Consider the following 25,168-nt stretch of genomic DNA (forward strand, 5'->3'; position numbering starts at 1 on the left):
CATATGTAACCCAAGGTACCACTGTACAGGGCTCTTTTGCTACCCCTTCTCCAGGCACTAGCACCCTCTTTTTCTATTTTTAATGTTTTCCGGAATGTTCCAGGTTGTGAACGAAAAGGACAATGTATTTGGTTGAAAAACATGACAGTCTAGGCTAGGGGACAGAGGCACCATCTTTTTAAGAGGATTGAGTGGGCCCGTGCGCAACGCCGCACAATGTCATTACATCTTGCGCACAACACTGCGAGTCATCATGACGTCATGCATGTGACATCATACAATGCCCTGACATCACATGTGCGATGCCGCAAGGAGCCAAGGGGCGGTGCTGATCACCCCCTGAATATTGAGGGGGCTTGACCCCCTCAAAAATACTTGGGGCGGGCCAAAACTGCCCTAGGGAGTTGGCACACCTGCTAGGGGAGGAATCTGAAAGATTTTTCCATCCATGACACTATAAAAACAGGAGGTTTTTTGCTTTGCAGTTGTAATTTCAAATCTAAAACTTATTTTCTCTGTATCCCAAACCTTCCTCAATGTCAGAGGAGGGGTGGAAGGCACCAGGTGGGGAACCCCAAGGGAAGAAGGGTCAGAGCCCAGAGAGTGGTGGTGGGACAACAGAGAGTGGTCAGAGGGAGAAGAGGGAGAAGACTGGGAAGAAGAGGGTTGGAAGCTGAAGAGGCAACAGGGTTTAGTGAGCAGGAAGAAGCTATGGCAGAGGGCAATCCAGAATCAAAAGCAGGAGAGGAGGCTGAAGAGCAAGGGGCAGAGATGAGGCAGAGATGAGGCAGGCTGCTGAAGAAGCCAGGGGACCTCCCTTCTGGCCTCCCAGAACCAGAAAAGGAATGAAGAGGGAGGAGCAAAGACACATCTACAGAGCCTCAGATTTCTTGGGAAGGACCTGGGGAGGAGGAGACTTAAGGAGCTGTGGGAAGGTGGGAATCTTAGGTTTCCGCAACTGCCTCATTGGGACAAGACCTACTGGGAAGAGTTGCTGCATGCTCTCGGCCAGGCCTCTTGTGCTGTTTGTTCCTTTAAATAGTTAAATTCACTGACCCTGTGTAAGGTATTACTGACTTGCTCCAGGCTCCCGCCCCGACACTTACAGAGGAATTATCCAATACAATCAAACCTTGGTTCCTAAACGTTTTGGAACGTTTCGGCTCCCAAACGCCGGAAACCCGGAAGTAAGTTTTCCGGTTTTTGAACGTTTTTTGGAAGCCGAACATCCGACGCAGCTTCCACTTGAGTGCAGGAAGCTCCTGCAGCCAATCGGAAGCTGTGCCTTGGTTGTTGAACATTTCAGAAGCCGAACGGGTTTCCGGAACTGTTATGTACTGAGTTGAATAGGATCCAAAATGCAGCAGTCTGATTGGTCCTAGAACAATAGGATTCAGAATGCAGCAGTCTGATTGGTCCTAGAACAATAGGATTCAGAATGCAGCAGTCTGATTGGTCCACAGGAGCCACCCAATCCAGACAACCGAGGATTCACTGTATTCCTGTTTTATTCTCATAACAGCCCGCTCAGTAGTGAGACTCCAAGAATCGCTCAGTAAAGCTCTCTTTTCCTAGAAGGTACACAGGAAGCTGCCTTATTCCAAGTCAGAACCATGGTTCCATCTCGCTCAGTATTGTACACACTGACCGGCAGCAGATCTCCAGGGTTTCAAGCAGGGAGCCTTTCACTAGCTGTTCCTAGAGATGCTATTGGAGGCGGGCAGAACCTGGGACTTTCTGCATGCAATGGAGATGCTCTAACCATTTTGCTGCGGCCTGCCCTCTCAGCGTAGCTGCAGCCCTTGGCAGGGTAATGTAAGACAGCTGCCGCAGAGGCGACACGTCATTAAAGCCTCCCAGAAGGCACTTAAAGCGATTTTTCAGATCAGCTGTGAAAATGTCCCGAAGCCTCGGTTCAAAGCCGTGGATGCTTAGGGTGGCTTTTCAGCCGCTCCATTCATTTCTTTGTAAAACCAGCAGTACTAAAGGCATGCCGATGCGAGCGGGAAAGAAATCTGGGGATACAATCAACGTACAGAGGAGGGTCAGTACTATACCTGACAACTACCTGACATTTAGAAGACATCTGAAGGCAGCCCTGTTCAGGGAAGTTTTTAATGTGTGACATTTTATTGTCTTTTTAATCTTTGTTGGAAGCCGCCCAAATTTTCTCCAAATTTTGCAATGCCAGTCTCCAGCCAAGTAATGAGTAATGTGTATGAAAATGCATGAATACCAAGGTAAGGCATGCGCAAGGGTGTGTATATGAGTGAAAACAACATACCAAGATGCATTGTATTTAGTGAAATTAGTTTCTGAAAATGTTATACAGAATTAGGCCAAATTGCGTGGGGGGGGGAGAAAATTGCACTATCATGAAGCCTTTTTAAACTAACGAATAAATCACAAACTGATGTGGAAATGTGGAGAGATGAACTTAACACTGGAAAAATTAGAAACTGAGACAAACTGAAACTGACAGACTTCCTGGTCAGTCACTCCCTGGCACTGCCATTTCCAGCAATCCCATGAAAGTGGGGGCCTAGAGATCATTGCTAAGGGCCACCCCCAGAACTCACTTCCCTTGCCTGCATTTGGAGCTATGGAGTGTAAGAATGTAGACAATTGTAGAAAGAGGGCATCTGAGCATGCACAAAGTCCTTTTTTTTACTACAGAGTGGAAACAATAGGCAGCAAGATGCATGCTGGGACCAAAAGGGAAAAGGCCTTCAGAGGAGAGGGAGCGGTTGTAGGGTGAGCCTGAGCGAAGGAAACACTTTTGTTTAAAATAGGAAACAAGAACCACCCATCATCCTTGCCAAATATCCTTTGCGTTGACCCCAAACAACCTATGTCCTGTCTGCTAACATGCTCTCCTCCATATCAACAGCAAAGGCTTCTGGACTTCACATAGGAATTTGCAGCCATGCTTTCACACACACACACACACACACACACACACATACACACACACATACACACACACCCGTCTTGTCATCTGCTTTAAAACATATACCCCAAAGTCTCATTGAGCTAAATGAGCCTTAGTTCTGAGCAGACATGCCTAGGATGGAGCTATTTCACACTCTGCATGTGCTCAGAGGCACTCTCCTTTCCCCAACATTCTGCTCTTTTGACTTCAGCTGAATGAGGATGGAATTATTCAGCAGGAAAGAAACACACTCTGCACATGCTTATTCACAACCTCCTGGCCCCGAAACGACAATCCAGGAGGATAACGCAAACACCACCACAATTGCAACTCCCCGCTCCAGTTAAGCTCTGTTTGAACCCTTCTCATCTTAGCTGACTGTGTTCCTTGGAGTTTCCCATTTGGAGATAAACTGGCGGGCACACGCCCCTCTTTAATCATGGTACTTCCTTTTGCATATCTTCTATTTATGTTAGAACCTTTCTTGGCCGCTTTTCTGGGCAAGGCTTGGCAGCATCTGCATCTCATTCTGTGCAAGGTTATCGGCTACCCATGACAAATCATGCACACACACACGGCTCCTCTGCCGAGCGCCACCCCAGCTCAGCCTTGCTTTTGCAAACGGTCTCTGTTTGCGTCCTGAGCAAGCGGATGGAGACCAGGAGAGGTCTCCCAGTCCATGAGCTGCCGAGCTGCCTCCATGTTCCTCCTCCAAAAATATAGCCACAGGCTGGATCTTTCTCCTGAGACCTCAGGGAGCAGGGCTGACACCAGACATTTTGGCACCTGGCGCGAACCGCAAAACGACACCCCTCACTTCCCCACCAGGGAAGAAGGGGTGAGTGAAGATCTACACCAGTAACTAGCAGGGAAGAAAAATCTACCTCAGGATTTGCTGCCGCCTGAGGCAGTCGCCTCACCTTGTCTCATGGGTGGGCCGGCCATGTTAGGGAAGTACCCAGGGATGTTGGCACCCCCGGCAGATCCGCAGCTTGCCTCTATTTGACGTAGTTTGGGATGGGAGGCAGTGTCTGGTCCGGTGAGCTGCTTGGCAGAGCGGGGATTCGAACCCTGGTCTCCCGGTTCATAGTCCAACACGTGGTGTAGTGGTTAAGAGCAGTGGACTCATAATCTGGTGAACCGGGTTTGCGTCCCCGCTCCTCCACATGCAGCTGCTGGGTGACCTTGGGCTAGTCACAGTTCTCTGAAGTCTCTCACCTTCATTTACCTCACAGAGTGTTTGTTGTGGGGGAGGAAGGGAAAGGAGAATGTTAGCCACTTTGAGACTCCTTAAAAAGGTAAAGGGACCCCTGACCATTAGGTCCAGTCGTGACCAACTCTGGGGTTGTGGCGCTCATCTCGTTTTATTGGTCAAGGGAGCCGGTGTCTAGCTTCTTGGTAATGTGGCCAGCATAACTAAGCCGCTTCTGGCGAACCAGAGCAGCGCACGGAAACGCCGTTTACCTTCCCACCAGAGTGGTACCTATTTATCTACTTGCACTTTGACATGCTTTCGAACTGCTAGGTTGGCAGGAGCAGGGACTGAGCAACGGGAGCTCACCCCGTCGTGGGGATTCGAACTGCCGACCTTCTGATCAGCAAGTCCTAGGCTCTGTGGTTTAACCCACAGCGCCACCCGCATCCCCTTGAGACTCCTTAGGGTAGTGATAAAGTGGGATATCAAATCCAAACTCTTCTTCTTCTTCTTCTCTAGCCACTACACCACAAGCCACACCCCACTCTAGTCCTGGAATGTGCCCTTGAACTTCTTGCCTGGTTGGAGAGGTGCAATGTGGTTTGTCTGTGTGGAAACCCCTGACCTTTGCACGGCTAAGGTGTCGTCTTCTGCACAGCGGCAAAACAGTCGCATCCGTTGCCCTGCCCACTTCTGAATCTGGCTCCGCCCACCCACAGCATGTGCCCACTCCATGCCTGAAGGTTTTTTGCGATGGGCCAAGGAAGCTTCCCTGCCCTTTGTTTTGCACGGGATCATCGGGTCGGAATGCGTCTCCTGGGCTTCTCCTGCAGGTCCTGGAACAACAGGAATCCTGCCTCAAAGAACTTCGTAATCTTCTTTAAAAAGAAACAAGGAAAGGGCAAAGGAGAAGCCTGGCCCAGCCCTCCCTCCCCACTGATGGCTCACGGCGATGGGAAAGAACCTCATTACTGCAATATCTTGGACACGGCTTAACTGGGAATAAGCATAGTTGAATCTGCTGGAGCTTACTTCTGTGTAAACATTGGGTCCAGGCCATCACTCTGCCTCAGGGAGCAAGTCCGTCTAAGCCAAGCCAACTTCAATCTCTCCAAACAGCTTTTAAAGCGTGTAAGGATGAGCTCTGCCGGGGCAATAGCCCGTCCAGTCCAGCGTCCTCTTCTCACAGTGGCCACCCAGATCGCTGAATCATAGACTGGCAGAGGTGGAAGGGACCCTGGGGGTCATCTAGTCCAACCCCTTGCAATGCAGGAATCTCAGCTAAAGCATCTTGGACAGATGGCCACCCAACCTCTGCTTATAAACCTTCATGGAAGGAGAGTCCACCACCTCCCGAGGGAGACCGTTCCACTCTATAACAGATGCCTATGGAGAACCTGAGGGCAGCTGAACTCTTCTCTCCTGTGGCTTCCAGAAGCTGGTCTTCAGAAGCTTCTGACCATCAGAGCAAAGCCACCCTGGCTAGTAGCCATCAAGAGTCTTTTCCTCCTCCATTGCATTCACCCAATTCTCTTTTAGAGCCCTCCACGTTGGTGGCCTCCTGCAAGGGACAAATATGGAGGGCTACATGGGTTCCCCCATCTCAGGTCCTTATCCCAGTGCCTTTACCTGAACCAGTCAGGCTACACTGAAGATGACACAACCTTCAAACCCTGGGAGCACAGGAAAGACAAAATCTGAAAAGTATCTTCTGGCGAAGAGTCAAACAGCAACGATCCAGCTAGGCTGGAACCACTGGCTTCATTCATTCACCGGTGCTGTGATTTGACCATAATGACAGCTTGCCCTTCAACATGATTCAGGAGCAAGTGGAAGGATTCCAACCTAGGACAGAGTCTAAGAGACTAAAGCTGGATGAAGTTCTTCCCATTAATGACTCCCGTTAAAGGGTTCCACCCCCTGCCGCCCCAAATGCACACTTTATGTACCAGACAATAAACACATCACATATTGTGTGGATCCCAATAGTGATGTATGGAAGTGAGAGCTGGACCATAAAGAGGGCTGATCGCCGAAGAATTGATGCTTTTGAATTATGGTGCTGGAGGAGACTCTTGAGAGTCCCATGGACTGCAAGAAGATCAAACCTATGGATTCTGAAGGAAATCAGCCCTGAGTGCTCACTGGAAGGACAGATCCTGAAGCTGAGGCTCCAGTACTTTGGCCACCTCATGAGAAGAGAAGACTCCCTGGAAAAGACCCTGATGTTGGGAAAGATTGAGGGCACAAGGAGAAGGGGGCGACAGAGGATGAGATGGTTGGACAGTGTTCTTGAAGCTACCAGCATGAGTTTGACCAAACTCCGGGAGGCAGTGGAAGACAGAAGTGCCTGGCGTGCTCTGGTCCAGGGGGTCACAAAGAGTCAGACACTACTAAATGACTAAACAACAACAACATTGTGTGGATCTTGCATAAGCAACATGGATTCAGGTGAATCAGTGACACAGTAGAAAGCAGGGGTGGCAAATCTGTACCGCCGTCCCCTCAAGATGTTGCTGGGACAAGGCCTCCCACCACCCCTGACCCTTGGTCATGCTGGCTGTTGGTTCTGATGGGAGATGAAGTCCAGCAACATCTGGGGCGGACTCACATCCTTTGCATGCTTCTGAATACCAGTTGCTGGAAACCGCAGGAAGGGAGACTAGAGTAACGTTGTGCTCAATTCCTGCCGTTGGGCATCCCATGAATATCCGTGAGAACAGCCACTGTGCTCTTATGCACATGAAGGCCTCCAGTGAGTAACAGAATTCCTAACACAATACCCTAAACAGTGTTCCTTCAATCCTAGATTCAGGTAGGTAGCCGTGTTGGTCTGACGCAGTCGAAATAATAATAATAATAATAATAATAATAATAATAATAATAATAATACAACATTGTCTAGTAGCACCTTACAGACCAACTAAGTTTGTTCTGGTATAAGCTTTCGTGTGCATGCACACTTCTCCAGTGTTCCTTCAAGTACATCTTCACTTAGTTAGAAAATAGTGCTTTTCCTGGGAGCCTTTCACAAATTATTTAAAAAGACAACAAAATGAGCTGGACTTCTTGGCAGGTTTTGAATAAACATACACGAATTTATTGAGGGTTAACATAGTAGACAGATAATATAAGGATGTGTACAATTTTACAATATGCAGAAGTTAATATAGGTTGAGAAATCAGAGAGAGGAGCCGAGGGAAGTCTTAGGGGGGAAATGGGGGAAATAATGAAGATGATTTGCTTTGATAGTTTGTTATGTTGAAATTGTTAATAAAAATTTAAAAAAGAAAGAAGAAAATACTGCAAACAAAACCAGGTTGATGGTAAGAGCTGTTTGACAATGGAGCGGACTGGACTCTCTTTGAGGTTTTTAAACAGAGGTTGAATGTCAGGGGTTATTTAGCTGTGGTTCCGACAATGTGGCAGGTTGGATTAAATGACTCTTTGGGTCCCTTCAGACTCTACAGTTCTATGATTCTAATGTCTTCTCTCGAGAACCTCTCCTCTCAGATGTTAATTCCCTTTGCCAGTTTTGGGACATCTGTGCTATCATCTACTGCTGCTGTGACTTTTTGCTATGACAGTTTTACATAGGAACACAGGAAGCTGCCTTATGGAGAGTCAGACCTCTCTGATCTATCTAAGGAAAGGCCCTGCTGGCTGAAACCCAATAAATAATCTGCCTGTCTGTTCAGAAACACTGAGTTAGATGGACCACTTGACTTGGTATAAGGCAGCTCCCTATGTTTCTGTCCTCTGAAGAAGGTTAGGTTGAGCGATTTGCTCAGAGCCATCCAATGAGCATCAAATGCCCACCCCTTTGTCCCAGTTTCACCCTCAGAAGCGATTAGGATGGAGACAGAACTAGAATGAGCTGGCTCTGCCTCTCATTGGCTCTGGCGCCACCTGCTGTCGGCCTCCCTGTCTTCCACCCTATCAGTCCCAATTGCTACCAGCCACCACCACCATCATGGGGAAAAGAACTGAATTGCTGGATCAGACCAAAGGTATAACAACGCAGAGGGAAGCAGAGCCCCAAAGGCACATGTCCTTCTGCACAATCTCCCAGAGCCTGCATTTCAGCAGTGGGAAGGGACAGAGGGAAAAGCAGATGGAGCAGAGAATGTCGCTCTTTGGCTATATATCAACACAAAAGCCAGAGGGTTCTACAAACACAGGCAACACCTCTCGATCCTGTGGGGGGAAAATCTGCAGCCAAAATGACAGTTTATGTTTACTGTACAAGTGTATAAAGGGGTTAAGGCTCACAGAGAGCTGAATTGCCAGAGAGGATATCTCTGCGGTATCATATACCTTAGGCAAATGATTTTTATCCTTACTATTTCCTCCTCGTCTCTATCGTCCTCTTTTCTCATTTACCTGCTGATGGAAATCAATGTGTCATTTGCTCTCTCCCAAGAGCAAACATTGTCTTAGTACTTTTAGTATGTAGAAAGCAACTTGTAAGTGTCGCTAATGGCCTCGTATTCTTCACAGTGCTGACTCCTGGCAAGACTTATATGTGAGTAAACATCATATTTTCTTGTGCTTACTGCGCAGTCTGCCGCCTGATTATTTTTGTAGGAGGGAAAGAGGGTGAATCCCAAACGGCAGGAGCATATTTAAGTATATTTAAGGCTAAGCAGCTGAAATATACTCAGAGTCGCAAAGTGATTTCATGCTCTTTATTCAGCTCATAGTGGTGAGGAGGAATGAATAAATGTCCCCTCACAGTATCTGCTTTATATACATTATTTACACAATGGGCTGCACATGATTGGCTAATTCTGGAATTCTACTGTAAGCCAATCAGGTTGTGGATTCACTTCTATCTGGAGCAGGATTGGGTGGTTCCTGCCAACCAATCATACTGCTGCATTGTTCTAGGACCAATCAGACTGCTGCATTCTGAATCCTATTGTTCTAGGACCAATCAGACTGCTGCCTTTTGGATCCTATTGTTCTAGGACCAATCAGACTGCTACAGTTTGGATCCTATTCAACTCAGTACATAACACCCCTCCCCTCTAAGTTCCAGTCCTGCCCGGGAGGTCGCATTCATAGTCCTCAAGGTATGCCGGCGGCCTACGTGTGCGTTGTGGCCTGGGGTGTTCCCTGGTCCGGGCTCCGGGTTCTGGCTCGTGTTCCAAGGATGCTGGCTGTGATGCGGCTGTTTGGTCTGGTGCAACCGGCTCGCTCAGTCGTGGTTCTGGTTCCGGTGTCCTTTCGGCCTCACGGGTCCTCTCTGTATTTACTGATTCTGCCTCTCCTGCTGGCCCCTCCTGCTCTATGGGCCTCACTGCCCCGCTGTTCCCTTGGGACTCCTCTGACCTGTCCTCCTCCTGGTTTTCTCCCGGGAATCGTCGCCGTATCTGGTCGCAGTGGCGGCGCCAGCATTGCCCCCCATCCGTTAGCACCTCGTACGACACGGGGCCAGTGACCCTGGTGATTGTGGCGGGTACCCATGCTGGGCCTGCCCCAAAATTCTTTGCGTACACTGGGTCCTGGGCCTCGAAGGTCCGGGGGTTCCTGCCTTCCCCCACCACTACCTCATCCTGAGCTCTATCGGGGTGAAGGCGGTCCAATCTGATTGCAAGGCGCCGACCCATTAGTAGTTCAGCGGGGCTCCGGCCAGTCGTTGAGCTGGGGGTGCTGTGCTGTGCTAGAAGGAATGTGGCAAGGCGGTACTCCCAGTCCCCTTGCGTCATGCGGCGAAGGGTGTCCTTGGTGGTCCGCACCATGCGTTCTGCTTGGCCATTGGTGGCAGGGTGGAACGGCGCCGAACGGATGTGGCGGATGGCGTTCTGCGCTGTGAAGGTTTGGAATTCTCCTGACGTAAATGCAGTCCCGTTGTCTGAGACGAGAGTGTCAGGGAGCCCGTGGGTTGCAAACAGCCTGCGTAGTACCCGGATGGCTGCGGACGTGGAAGTGGACGGTACCAGTGCGACTTCCAGCCATTTGGTGTAGGAGTCCACCACTATGAAGAATGTTTTCCCCTGAAAGGGGCCAGCGAAATCCACATGCAGGCGTGACCATGGTGCTCGGGCGGACTCCCAGGACTGGACTGGGGCCCTTGGGGGATCTGGGCGGGATTCTTGGCAGGCCTGGCAGTGTTTGACCCAGGCCTCTATCTCTCCATCGATCCCCGGCCACCACACATAACTCCTGGCAAGGGCCTTCATTCTTACTACCCCTGGATGTGTCTCGTGTAGGGCTGTGAGGACCCTTTTGCAGAGGGGCTGGGGAACAACGACTCTGCTTCCCCATAACAGGCACCCCTTGTGGGCCGACAGTTCATGTTTGCGGGTTGTGTAGCCGGCGAATTCTGGCCCGGGGCTGCTGCTGGGCCATCCCCTCCACACCCAGTCCAGGACCCGGGAGATGACCCTATCTTTCTTGGAATGGTGTGCAACTTCTTGTGCCTGAATGGGGCGGTCGGGAAGCAGCTCCAGGCTCATAACCTCTTGTGCAGGTGCTGGGTCAGGGCCTGTTTCCGGTAGTGGTAGCCTGCTGAGGGCGTCCGCATGGCCCATCGCCTTCCCAGGTCGGTGAATCAGTGCATACTGGTAGCTGGCAAGGAAAATTGACCACCTGAGGACGCGAGGAGACAGCACTTGGGGGGTCTGCTTTTCGGGGGCAAACAAGCCAAGCAACGGCTTGTGGTCAGTCACCACGGTGAAGGGCCGCCCGTACAAGAAATCATGGAATTTTTTTACTCCCTTTACGATTGCCAGACCCTCCTTGTCGATTTGCGAGTAGTTCCGCTCGGTTGTGTTGAGTGTCTGGGAAAAGTACGCCACCGGTACCTCTCTTCCATCCGGGAGTTGGTGCCCCAGGACAGCTCCAATGCCATAGGGTGAGGCGTCGCATGCTAGCACCACCGGCAGCCTCTCGTCGAAGTGTGCCAAGACCGAGTTTGAGACAAGCAAGTCCTTGACTGCCTGGAATGCGGCCTCCTGGCGCTGGCCCCACACCCAAGGGGCCCGCTTGTCCAGGAGTCTGTGTAGGGGCTCCGCTACCGCCGCCTTGTGGGGAAGGAAGGAATGGTAAAAGTTCAATAGTCCCAAGAAGGCCTGAAGTTCAGTCTTGCTCTTGGGCGCTGGGGCATCACAAATGGCCCGTACCTTGTCCCCAGTCGGGTGGACCCCTTCTGCGTCCACCATAAATCCCAGAAAGTCCACCTGAGGCACTCCTAGTAGACATTTTTCCCGCTTCACCTTGAGACCCGCCGTCTGGAAACGGTGCAGAACGGTGCGGAGGCGGTCCTCAAACTCCTCTGGTGTGGGGCCGGCAATCAACACATCATCGAAGAAGGGGGTGACGCCAGGAATCCCTTTAAGGAGAGAGTCCATTATATTCTGGAATATGCCTGGTGCCACGCTGACACCGAATTGCAGCCGCTTTACCCTGAACGCTCCTCTGTGCGTCACAATCGTCTGTGCCTCTGCTGTGGCCTCATCTACTGGCAGCTGTTGATATGCTTGGGCCAAGTCCAGCTTGCCAAAAATTTTCGACCCAGCCAGGGTGGCAAGGACATGGCTGACCACTGGCACTGGGTATGCGTGGGCCGTGAGGGCCTTGTTTATGGTACATTTGTAGTCTGCGCAGATGCGGACCGAACCATTAGGCTTGACGGGTGTGACGATTGGGGTTTCCCAGGGAGCATTAGGCACCGGCTCCAGCACTCCTTGCTCTACGAGTCGGTCCAATTCCTCGTCTATACGGGGTTTCAAGGCGAACGGGACCCGGCGGGCCTTGAGCCTGACCGGTCGTACTGCGGGGTCAAGCTGTAGCGCAATGGGGGGGCCCGTATACTGTCCCAATTTCCCATCGAAAACCCCTGGAAATTCCTTGCATATGGCGTCCACGTCCACTTGTAAGCTAGTGTGGTTCACCCCGGTGACAGCTAGCCCCAGTGGTCCAAACCATGCCAATCCCAGTAAGCTAATGTAGGGGCCCTTGACCACAAGCAAGTCCAGTTGCCGCATCCGCCCTCGGTATTGCACCCTGAAGGTCCCCACCCCCATTGTGGGGACCTTACGTTTCTGGAAGTCCCGGAGGGTGAATGGGGCCGGCCTGAGTTTGGGACCCCCAGTGGGACACAGTTTCCTTAAGGTCCTTGCCGAGATTATGGATAGAGTTGAACCCGTGTCAAGCTCCATGCGGCATGGGGCCCCCTCTATCTGTACCTCTACATAAATTTTCTCTACGTTGGGGTGGGGCAACTGGTATACCTGGAAGTCCGTGAGCTCCGTCGAGTTGCCTTGGTGCGTTGGGCCCCGGGACCTGGGGCTCTTGGATTGGTCATCTGATGCCTGGTGTCGGGTGGGCCGAGCCCGACACACCCGGGCGATGTGTCCCGATTTTCTGCACTGCCTGCACTCTGCGTTGCGGAAACGGCAGGTCCTCCTCTCGTGACTCTCCCCGCAGCTTGCGCAGTTCCCTCCTTCTCGTCGAGGCAGCTGTGGTCTGTGCGCTGCTTGAGTGCGCTGCTGTACTCGGTGCACCTCCTCCCTGTCGGATCCTGAGTCGTCGGTGAGGTCTTCATGGTGGACCCTCGGTTGGGATGGCAGGCTCGGCCGTGCCTCTTGGGTCGACCTCTCGGCAGCTTCTGTTGCCAGGGCCTCCTCCAGAGCGACCTGGAACGTTAGGTCCTTCTTAGCGTAGAGGCGCCGTTGCAGCTTCTCATCCTTCAGGCCACCGACGAGGCGGTCACGAAGCATGTTCTCCAGCTCTGAGAAGTTGCAGAACCGGGCGGCTTGGCGGAGAGAGGTCACAAACCCAGTTATGGTTTCCCCAGGGGCTTGCCGCTTTGCGTAGAAGGCATTTCGACGAGCCACCACTGAGGGCTGCGGCGAAAAGTGCCCCTTCAGCTGTTCCATTATTGTTTTGTATGGAACAGTAGCGACGTCTTCAGGCGCAAGGAGAGCCCGGGCGATTTCAAACGTCTCCTCTCCGCAGACGCTGAAGAATATCGCCCTCTTCTTGGCGTCTTCTTCGTCGGTGACCCCTTTGGCTTCTAGGAGGAAGGTGAAACGGGAGGCGTACGCTTCCCAGTCTCCAGATGCTGGGTTGAATGGCGAGAAGCTGCTGTTGGCTGCCATTCTGAGTTCCTTGTGCCCCGGAGCTGAAGCCTGGATACACGGTGCGAGGCAGCGGTGCGGCAGTTGGCGGTGCTGCGGTGCTGTGTGTGGCGGTCGGCTCAGCGGGATCCCACCTTCGTCGCCAGTGAAATATACTCAGAGTCGCAAAGTGATTTCATGCTCTTTATTCAGCTCATAGTGGTGAGGAGGAATGAATAAATGTCCCCTCACAGTATCTGCTTTATATACATTATTTACACAATGGGCTGCACATGATTGGCTAATTCTGGAATTCTACTGTAAGCCAATCAGGTTGTGGATTCACTTCTATCTGGAGCAGGATTGGGTGGTTCCTGCCAACCAATCATACTGCTGCATTGTTCTAGGACCAATCAGACTGCTGCATTCTGAATCCTATTGTTCTAGGACCAATCAGACTGCTGCCTTTTGGATCCTATTGTTCTAGGACCAATCAGACTGCTACAGTTTGGATCCTATTCAACTCAGTACATAACAGCAGCCTAGTTTCAAGTTTCTGTTTTTATTCCTGTAATATTTTAACTCAGAGCAGCTAAAGCTCTAAACCTCACTCACGTGAGACTGAAGAGATAAATTAAGTTTACTATATCCTCTCCTACTTGCCAAAATCCATCCACTATATCCCCTCTCCAGGCAAGCAAGAGGCATGATCGTGAGTCAAGGGCATGTCTTGTCCAAGCAAAAGCACTCAAGGAGAAGAGTCAGTGAAGGCTCTGGGGAGAGTCCCAAGGTCTGGACAGAGAGTCCTGGAGGACCATATCCTTCCCCTGGGCCTTGAGGTCCCCTTCTCCTGGTATAGCAGCACATCCTGCTCCACACCTGATCACCATCACCTTATCAGTGTCCCTGGACTCCTAGGTGGAGTGATGTGAACAAGGCTCTACTGGAAGGCTGCAGCAGCATCAAAATGGAGGCATGTGGAACAGTGGAGGATAGTCCATTAAGGCGAAGGGGGCATTGCCCCACCAGCCTCATTCTGCCTTCAGTCAGGCCCCACCTTCCTGCCTTCTTTCTTACAACCAGCCTCCCCCTTAGTCTTCCCCAGAGCGGGTGGGGCAACCCACCCAGATGAGAGGGGTATAAATAATAAGATTGTTGTTGTTAGCATTGGCATCAGTGTTGCCCTTGAAGAACTCAGCAGGGAGGAGGAAGGGGGCAAGACTAGCATTGGTTGCCTCTGCTTGCTGTTGGTTCTGGCTCCCTCTACTGTTGAGCTCCCTTCTTTTCACCCTACCAGCCCAAATGGACACCAACCATTGCAGGTTTCAAAGCACAGTAGGCGTTTGCTATAGTTAAGGAGCCCATGCTGAAGGCAGGCGAGGCCACTGCCTTGCTGAAGCTAAGGAGGTCTGGTCTGTGCATGGATGGGCAACCTCTTGAGAACCATGCAAAAGCCCCCTTGGGCAGGTAGGCTAGAGATATAAGGAAATAAATGGAATCAGTAAAGGATCGTCCAGTCCTCTTCCAGCTTTCTGGCTAGGACTGCTTCATGTGTGCATTTCTCACCCTGCATTTCTCCCATGAGCTGGTAGACAGTCCACCACTTGATGGAATTGACTTTAAAGGTAAAGGGACCCCTGACCTTTAGGTCCAGTCATAGCCGACTCTGGGATTGCGGCGCTCATCTTGCTTTACTGGCCGAGGGAGCTTCCGGGTCATGTGGCCAGCATGACTAAGCCACTTCTGGCGAACCAGAACAGTGCACGGAAATGCCGTTTACCTTCCCACCGGAGCGGTACCTATTTATCTACTTGCACTTTGACGTGCTTTTGAACTGCTAGGTTGGCAGGAGCAGGACTGAGAAGTGGGAGCTCACCCCGTTGCGGGGATTCGAACCGCCGACCTTCTGATCGGCAAGTCCTAGGCTCCTGCGTCCCTGGAATTGACTTTAAAAAACCCTAAAAAGCCTGCAACCACATCGTTTTGTGCCATAAATCTAGCATCAAGTTCTCTGATGAGGCAGATCTGTTTCCAGTCGCCCCAAACAACTGGTTCAAACAACAATAAACAGGTTTTTGACTGAACTTTGGAAAGAATGTCCTGACAATGTAAGTCATTCAACTCTGGAACAGAGATGGACTTGGAAGGAGACAAAGACTCTCCTTCTTTCAGAGAACCTTGGTGGCCAAACTACCAGTAGATTTATTGCATCAGCAGGAGAGTTGGACTAGATGATATTTGGGTGGTATCCAACTGAGTCCTACTCAAAGTAGACCCAACGAAATCATGAATTAGTTATGCCCATTAAAATAAATGAGTCTACTAGAATTGGATACAGATTTATGATTCCATCTAACTAGGCATCATTTAACTTCTTCGTCGATATCTTCCTTTCCCTTACATCTTCGTTCTCTTCAACTTTTATGTCCTCTTTGGTGATTGTATTAATATACCCCAGACTCTCAGTCTATCCAGTTCTGTGCCCCAAGCAATAGTTTGCTCTTAGGGACACCAGTTGCAAAAGAGGACAGGATTCCTGCATCTTTAATAGTGGCATACCTGCCGAGTTTCCCTCTTAAAGCAGCAGGAGCCCCATCCTCTTTTGAATCTTTTATCTCAGCCTTTATCCTTCACCCACCTTGCTATCTATGCTTCAGTACATCCAGTTACCTCTGCCCCTTCCCATTGCTTTCGCCCTCCTCTTAAATGCCTGCAACACAGGGTCACATTCCATGAGTTGGGTGAGATGGAGCTTGGACCACAAAGGCCACATTTGTGAGTCTCTAAGGTGCCACAAGACTCTTCGTTGGTTTTGCTGCAACGGACTAAGATGTCTACTGCTCTGGAAAACTGCCCTTCCTTGAAACTGATAAGAATGTAGAATAATGGCCTTCTACATTGGTCCATCTAAGCCGCACTGATAGGAAGTGGCTCACCAGGGTTTCAAACAGGGAGACTTTCCTAGACCTCACTGAAGATGACAAGAGTTGAGCCTGGGACCTTCTGCATGTTAGGCAGATGCTCTAACCACTGAGCTAAGGTCCTTTCTAGACTAGGAACATGAGAAGCTGCCTTATGCTGTCGGACCTCTGGCCCATCTAACTCAGTATTGTGTACACTGACTGGCAGCAGCTGTCCAGGGTTTCAGACAGGAGACAGCCCCAGTGTCTACAAACACACACACACAAGCATCTGATATCTAGGGCAGACTTCAGACTTGTCAGAGCTGGCTTCTCTCACTAGTAGGAATGGGAGAGAAATCTGATTTACTTCATGTCAAAAGGTAGAGGTACCCAATCCACGCTTTCCAAGACAAAACCTAACCATCCTTCAGAATTCACACTTCTCTGAACTTTGCAGTGCAGTCCTGCCAGCCAATAAATGTGTACAGAAATACATGTGCTGGGGTAAAGCATGCATAAAACTGCATATAACTGTGAAAATAACATACCAAAATGAAGAACGTTTAGGGGAAATTGCTTGCATAGACATTCTGCTTTTAAAAGGTGTATTACTGGGAAAAATGCTGCGGAATTTTCCTGAGGACTTGCTATAAGAATATTAATAGCAGCAAACTGAGGTGGAAATATGGAGAACTGAACTTCTAATTGGAAAAATACAAAATTATGGAAATTAAATGGACAGATTCACACACACCCCTCACTTGAACCACAAGATTCAGCCTTTGCCCTCCGGGTGCACTCCAGCCAACACATGCTTTGGATTCCAGTGCTTTTGGACTACAACTCTCATCACTGGCTGGGGCTGATGGGAGTTGTAGTCCAAAACACCTGGAGGGCACCAGGTGGGTGAAGGCTGCCCAATATCTATCCAGAAGAGCCAGGGTAGTGTGAAAGAACTGTGAGCACATGGTTAACCTGTGAATTAATGTTCAGTGCTGGAACTGAACTGAGCGCACACAAAAGTCCACTTTGGGTTACCGTTCTTCTCCCTTTCATCACCCCAACAAAGGCAGGAAGATTGGCTTTCTTGTTGCTGCCATTGTTGAACAGCTGGCAATCAACCCCACTTGCCAATCTACTGTGAAATCCACACAGAGACCCACACGCTACCCCAGTAGGTTTTGAATTCCACGTGGCTCTCTCTTCGCTGAAAGAGCTGTCCTTTGACAGTTTTCTGAAAACGTTCTCATAAGCCGCCTGACTACACCGGAGGAATTATAGCTTTAGAGATAAGATAGATTCCTGGAAACGTTCTCACAAGCTGCCCGGTGACACCAGAGGAATTATAGTTTCATAGATAAGACGCAACCATTCGTTATCCTTTCGTCCCTCTAGAGCATCATTCCGTTCATTCACACTTTGCGATACTTCTTCAATGGCTATGCTCAGCCGATGTACTTTTATTTTCGTCAATGAATTCACATTTTCTTCACAATGCCATCATGACTTTAGTAAGCACAATACTTTATTATTTAAAAAGCCACCTGTCTGTGCTCTATAGATTGCAACTAGATCTTGAGGGATTGAAACTCGTGCATTAAACTCATCCCTGTGTCAAACAGCACTGCCTTCTCTTGCCTGCTCTAACACTGCTTCATCTCTCCCTGCCTTCATCCACCCTTAATCTCTCTTCCGTTCCATCCATCCATCCATCTGTCCCTCTCTCTCTCTCCCATTTCACTCCCATTCATCTGCACCAAATTACTGTTCGGATACATTTACGTAGGATAGCGAACATCTGTCTATCAACATCAAACTTTCTTACCTGCTCCCTTCTCTCCCCAGCCTGTCAGTCTCTTGTTACCATGACATGTTCTTAAAAACTCAACTTTCTCATTAGCAAAACAATGCTTTCCTTTATCACTGTAGCTGCTCGGGGATCCTTTCAGGAAAGCCCAAATATATTTTCAAAACTCAGATGCTCTGCAGGGCATCTTTAGCACACAACACCACTTCCCCCAGGACTTTCCCTGCTTCAGCTGCCCCACAGGGAATCCCCTCCTTACTTGCAAAAAGTTTGATGCTCGGGCTGCAAAGAGCTCCACTCGTCTGCTGCCTCTCTCTGCTTCGCTCCCTCTCTCTGCGCGACTCTTTCTCCTGCCCTGGAGAGAGAGAGAGAGAGAGGAGGCGAATGTGTTGGCCTTTGGATTTCCTGGCTCAGTACAGCACTGGGGTGTGAGCGAGCATATGTGCATCACTCACTCACACTCACACACAAACACACACACATAGACTCATTCACTCCTTTGCTTCTGCTTGGTTTGGAATCGGAGGCAGTCAGAAACAAAACGCCATGAGATCATAAGGGAATCTCTGATAACCATCTTGGCACAGAGATTCAGATCACTCCATAGTCCTCCTGATCCAACACACTTGTTCATATCTATGTTAAACTTTCTCCCTCCCGCACACACATCTCTTTTCACTTTGCTGCCCTCTTTCTCTCTGTGTGATATGTGGCCTCCATCCATTGATCCTTTCCCCTGGAACCATCTCTGTCTGTCTTTCTCTCTCTCTTTGTCTCTCTCCTTGTTGTGGCTCCACACACCATAAACTAAAAGCTGCTTCACACGCAAGCACTCTCTCCTACAGAGCTGTTGCTTCCACATAAGAGGAGATCCCCTGTGCAGACTGTCACGCAACTGGCATGATCTACGAATGTAAGGACCAGATCAGCAACTCACCTAGTCAGGCAACCTGTTCTCACAGTGGCCAAGCCGATGCTTTGATGGGAAACCCTGCAAGTAGGACTTGTGCTGCTTTTCCAACTTGTGACCTCCAACAGCGGCTGGTATCCAGCAGTGGAGACAGGGCATAGCCATCTTGGCTGGAAGCCACTGATAGTCTTGTCCTCTGTGAATTTGTCTAGCACACACCCAGACCCCTTACAGCCTTCTAAAGTTGGTGACTTGGCAGTGAATTCTTGTGGCAGTGAATTCCGCAGATTCACTGCTCCACAAAACACAGCTTCCCATTCCATGTATACACAATTAAATAGATGTAGGTGCACGTTCCTCGAATTTATTAATAATCAGATCTTTGTGGTTTCTTCAGCTGAAAAAAAGACTCCCAGGAAGTTCTCAGACGGTCATTATTTGGGGTTGGGATTCAATCACATACTGGCAAATTCAGGTTGCTTGATTATAGTTGATTTGAAGATCTTGCTCAGCCCCCGGCAGACTTTTATAATAGGGGAAGTGATGGGGGGGGGGATGAACTAGAAAGTGTGATCTAACACTTGCATAGTGGGTGGTGGGTTTTTATCTTCCTAGCTTTGAAGTACAGTATTAGTATTAGTATTAGTATTTTAGTATTAGTATTTTAGTATTAGTATTTTAGTATTAGTATTTTAGTATTAGTATTTTAGTATTAGTATTAGTATTAGTATTAGTATTAGTATTAGTATTAGTACAGTGCGTGGCGTTGTGGTCTAAACCACAGAGCCTAGGGCTTGCCGATCAGAATATCGGTGGTTCGAATCCCCGCGACGGGGTGAGCTGCCATTGCTCAGTCCCTGCTCCTGCCAACCTAGCAGTTCAAAAGCATGCAGTGCAAGTAGATAAATAGGTACCGCTCCGGTGGGAAGGTAAACGGCGTTTCCCTGCGCTGCTTTGGTTCGCCAGAAGTAACTCAGTCATGCTGGCCACATGAACCCCAGAGTCATCCGCAACTGGACTTAACTTACAGTGGTACCTCGGGTTAAATACTTTAAATATGGTTCCTTAAATTTAGTCTCTATATTAGTCTCTATGCGATCAAAAATGTTTGCAGGATCCACTTTCAGAAAGAGGCATCATCCATGTTAAGTTGCCAGCATCTATCTGTTCTAGACAATTCCTTCCTACGTAGATGCTGTGAACCCCAAAGACCTAGAAAATCAATTTTTGTTTGTTCAATCTCCATTTTAAAGCCATTGAAACAACTACATGTAGAGGCTAAAGTATCTTCCCGTTTTTATCATATGTGGTGGTCTTGTAGTAAGGTTAAAGCTTATGGGGAAATGATATATAATGAATTGGAAAAGATTTTTAAAAGAAAATAAAGATGTTTAGAAATAAATATGTTGTAAAAAAGAAGAAGCCAGAAGCTTTCCTTTTGGGAATTCTAGGGACAGAACTACTCAAACTGTATAAAAATGTATTCATGTATGCAACTACAGTGGCAAGAATGTTACTTGCCCCAAAATGGAAAGAAGAAGACCAAGCAAAAGAAGAATGGATACAAAAACTAAAAAGAAATGGCAAAACTTACCAGAAGAATAAGAAATCAAGATAGCAAACTTTTTATAAAAGAATGGAAATTGTTTATTGCATATCTACAAACAAACTGTAAACAGATAAGAACATTGGCAGGATTATTGTAATAACCTGCAGTTTTATAAGAGTATATATTTAAAGTAGGTGAATAAATAAGCAAACTAAGTTAATTTGGATATGCAGAAAATATTAAAAATAAATTTAAGGTACCGCAGAAAGAGGGGGAAGGAAGTCAAGTTCTGAAATGTCAAAATGATTGTCAAATTATTGAAATGTAGAAAACTAAAAATCATAAATAAAGTATATTTTTTAAAACGGTTCCCCATTCAACTACCTCCTTACTTCCAAACAGTCCAGAGGGTGGCACTACCTGTTAGATTCCTCCTCCTTAGGCTCAGTGTTACCCTTGCAGAAGTCATCAGGGAGAAAAATGGGGACAAAACTAGGATCACTTGGCTCTCTGGCGCCCCTTCTGTTGAGCTCCATCCCTTCCCCCCTACCAGTTCTAAGGACCACCAGTCTCCACTGAGAAAGAATAATCCATTCATTAAACTTATGTTCAAAATAATGGAGACAGATTACCATGTTGCTATCACTGATAGATTGGGTCAGTCAGAGTCTAATCCTGGACGTAAGATTTGTGGAGTGGGTCATCTGTGATTATGGGTGTGTCATGGAAGCAGTAATGCTTCTGAATATTAGTTGCTGCAAATGGCAGGAGGGGAGAGTCCTCTTATGCTCAGGTATTGTTTGAGGGTTTTCCAGAGGCACTTGGTTGACTGCTGCGAGAACAGCAGGAGAGTTTTCAACCCGGGGTCATGGGTTCGAGTCCCACACTGGGCAAAAGATTCCTTCATTCCAGGGGGTTGGAATAGATGACCCTCGGGTCTCTTCCAACTCTACAATCCTATGATTCTGTGATGGGGTGGGCCATTGGTCTGATGCAGCGAGCTCTTCTTATGTTCTTAGACAAAGCGCAACAGCCTTCTTCTGCAGCTGAAAAATACTGGGGAGGCTGGGGAACAGAGATAGAGAATTGTTATCATTGGAACATCCTTCACAGAGGTCGGCACAAGGCCATGAAACTCAACACTTTCAAAAACATTTCTTGCAAAATTGGCCTTATAAACTTGCCACAGAAATTTTGTTCTCTTGCCTTAACAGATGAAAGATGGGGAAACCCCAAGGCTTGAAGATATACGGAAAATATGTTGTTTGTTGTTGTTTAGTCGTTTAGTTGTGTCCGACTCTTTGTGACCCCATGGACCAGAGCACACCAGGCACTCCTGTCTTCCACTGCCTCCTGCAGTTTAGTCAAACTCATGTTAGTAGCTTCAAGAACAATGTTCAACCATCTCATCCTCTGTCGTCCCCTTCTCCTTGTGCCCTCAATCTTTCCCAACATCAGGGTCTTTTCCAGGGAGTCTTCTCTTCTCATGAGGTGGCCAAAGTATTGGAGTCTCAGCTTCAGGATCTGTCCTTCCAGTGAGCACTCAGGGCTGATTTCCTTCAGAATGGATGGGTTTGATCTTCTTGCAGTCCATAGGACTCTCAAGAGTCTCCTCCAGCACCATAATTCAAAAGCACCAATTCTTCGGAGATCAGCCTTCTTTATGATCCAGCTCTCACTTCCATACATTACTACTGGGAAAACCATAGCTTTAACTATACAGACCTTTGTCAGCAAGGTGATACAAAAATAATAATCTTTTTTGTGAGGGGATCTAAGTTTTGGGGGGTGGGGAAATCCCCCCAAACAGCCCAAGGAGAACTGAGCATGCTCAGTGACCATAGAAGGCTGACTGCCTGTTCAGAATGGGGAAACAAAACACCAGCAGGGAAAGGGGGACTGGAAGGGAGTGGTTGAATGACAGTACCATCCTAACACCATCCTGAGTTCACCGCTACTTAAGCCTGCCAAGTGGGTATAGGATGGCAGCCTGCAAAACAAAACAAAACAAAACAAAACAAAACAAAACAAAACAAAACAAAACAAAACAAAACAAAACAGTAGCATTCTGTACTGCAACAATCTCTTGCAGCTCCCCTCTTTGGTGCAACTCCAGACTGATTATTATTTTTTTATTTTTTTGCAGGTGTATTTTGCAAGATGTCATTGGCATGCTGATGCTACAATAGCATATTGCATTTATGCTGGGCTGGCCACACATCGTTCTGCTTTATCAATTGTTCTACGCTGTTTCTCCTGCATTTAGTGCCAGATTGCCCTCTGGAGGGACACACTTGTCCCATAGCAAAACAGAACCTGGACAAATAACACATTTGTGGTAGGAGAAGTTACATGATTTTGGCAGGGAGTTACAGTATGCACCAACTAGAAATGAAGCAGAAATGTATTCCCTTGAGCTTTCATGAATGCACAATAAAATAATATTAATGAGGGCTGCCACATGGCTGGAATTTCCCGGGCAGAGCCGGAATTTGTCCATTGAAAATGGCATCTGGGTGGAATTATCTATAACCCAGGTGTATGGTGATTTTCAAAAAACGAAAAGGTGAAATATTCTCTCTCTATTTTGGAGAGTTTGCATAAAAACAAACAAACAAAAAACAACAACTCAACAACTTTGCCCAAAAAACCTGAACAACTTTTGTGTCCAGATTTTCACTTTTTGAAATATGGTAACCTCATTATTAATATTTATATTTATACCCTGCCTTTTTCTCCTACAGGGACTCAATGCAGCTTATAGATAAAAAGATGAACGGCATAAAAAACCCAGTAATTATAACAGATACATGGATAGATAGAGATATATAGATATAGGAACTGGCTCTGTTGCAGGTTCCACATAATACTTGTTATGTATTTGTAGGAAATCAAATTTTAATGTGGTAGAACCCACACTTTGGAACTCCCTGCCTATTGACAGCAGGCAGATGTTTTTTCTGTACTCTTTTCAGCACCTGCTAAGAACGTTTTTTGTTAGGCAAGCCTATCCAGAAATGTGGGACACAGGTGGCGCTGTGGGTTAAACCACAGAGCCTAGGACTTGCCGATCAGAAGGTCAGTGGTTCGAATCCCTGTGATGGGGTGAGCTCCAGTTGCTCGGTCCCTGCTCCTGCCAACCTAGCAGTTCAAAAGCATGTCAAAGTGCAAGTAGATAAATAGGTACCGCTCCAGTGGGAAGGTAAAAGGCGTTTCCGTATGCTGCTCTGGTTCGCCAGAAGCGGCTTAGTCATGCTGGCCACATGACCCGGAAGCTGTACGCCGGCTCCCTCGGCCAATAAAGTGAGATGAGCACCGCAACCCCAGAGTCGGCCCCAACGGTCAGGGGTCCCTTTAGCTTTACCTTTATCCAGAAATGTAGAATGCTGACATTTTTTAAAATCTGGTGTTTAGCTTACTGATGATTTCGAACTAATTTTCTTTGTGAAAAATAGTTGTTTCTCACCTTTTTTTTCATGATAGCTATATTGTAAACCGCTTGGAGGTTTTATTTCAATCAAGCGGTATACATGTCCTGCAAAATAAATAAATGAGCTCTAGTACACACGGAGACACAAGACGCAACACAAAGTTTTTGCATCAAGCGAAGGGAAATTCTGCCAAGAAAAAAATGTGCTTGTTTGGCATTTTTTGCAAGTCATGGGAAGGGGCAGAGTATGCGTTATCTGTTACTGTAAGCAGACAATAATGTCTGTGACATGTGTTTGTATTGTTTCCAAGGCCATTTAGAAATTAAAAAAGAAGAATACATTAAGCCCTGGAAAGCTGCAAACAAAATAAAACTGCAAAAACAATTTTGAAAACCGCCAGATATCTCAAAGCATGACGAGTAAGCGGCAGAAGGACAATAAGACACGAAAAGCAGTCTGGAAATAAAAGCACAACAACATGTCCTTTTAATTTAAAGGTTTGGGCGAATAAAAGATGTAAACCTGGCACTGAAAAAAACTCCCAGTTCAGCTCTTGGAGGAGGTGCTTGATAGCCAGGGCACTATGAATGGGGACAGCAGAGCCAGTGCCTCTTAAGGTACCAAACTAAGCCACAGATAGGGATGGATGGATCTGTCAGTTTCAGTTCCTCGTTTGGCCAGTCTTAAGTTCAGTTCTCCACACTTCTGCAACAGTTTGCAATCACAGTTTTTAAAGCCTCATGAAAACTCACCAGCATTTAAGTGTACATGTTTCCACATAGAGCTAGATATAAAGATTGACATTTTCCAACCTTACTATATGCTTGTGAAACATGGACCACTTATAAATGCCACCTCTAACTCCTCGAAAGATTCCATCAACGGTGTCTCCGAAAAATTTTACACATCACTTGGGAAGACAGGTGAACTAATATCAGTATACTGGAAGAAGCAAAGATCACCAGTGTTGAAGTAATGATTCTTCAACATCAACTTCGTTGGACTGGTCATGTTGTGTGGATGCCTGATGATTGTCTTCCAAAGCAACTACTCTATTCCGAACTTAAAAATGGAAAGCTCAATGCTGGTGGTCAACAAAAGAGGTTTAAAGACTGTCTCAAGGCAAATCTAAAAAAATGTAGTATAAACATTGACAGCTGGGAAACACTGGCCTGCGAGCGCTCCAGTTGGAGAACAGCCTTTACCACAGGTGTCATGGGCTTTGTAGACACTCGAACTCAGGACGCAAGGGAGAAATGTGCTAGGAGGAAGGCTTGCTTGGCAAATCCACACCGTGATCAACTCCCGCCTGGAAACCAATGTCCCCACTGTGGAAGGACGTGTGGATCCAGAATTGGCCTCCACAGTCACTTAC

General features: G+C 47.9%; 1 protein-coding gene across 11 annotated transcripts in view; it reads right to left on the reverse strand.

Moving 5' to 3' along the window:
* Positions 1–19,147, reverse strand: part of TNXB (tenascin XB) — a 124,729-nt gene extending 105,582 nt beyond the window's left edge. For 4 of the 11 annotated variants that reach the window (XM_080991531.1, XM_080991530.1, XM_080991533.1 and 1 more), the window contains exon 1: positions 18,163–19,147. In XM_080991531.1, coding sequence (XP_080847657.1) covers positions 18,163–18,351 — 189 coding nt within the window. In that variant the 5' untranslated portion in view covers positions 18,352–19,147. The remainder of the gene's footprint in view (positions 1–18,162) is intronic. The other 7 variants (XM_080991532.1, XM_080991535.1, XM_080991536.1 and 4 more) reach the window with 5 other exon arrangements.
* Between the last annotated feature and the right edge of the window lie 6,021 nt (positions 19,148–25,168).

This window comes from Podarcis pityusensis (assembly GCF_964106645.2).
Source record: "Podarcis pityusensis genome assembly, chromosome: 2".
Lineage (NCBI taxonomy): Eukaryota > Metazoa > Chordata > Lepidosauria > Squamata > Lacertidae > Podarcis > Podarcis pityusensis.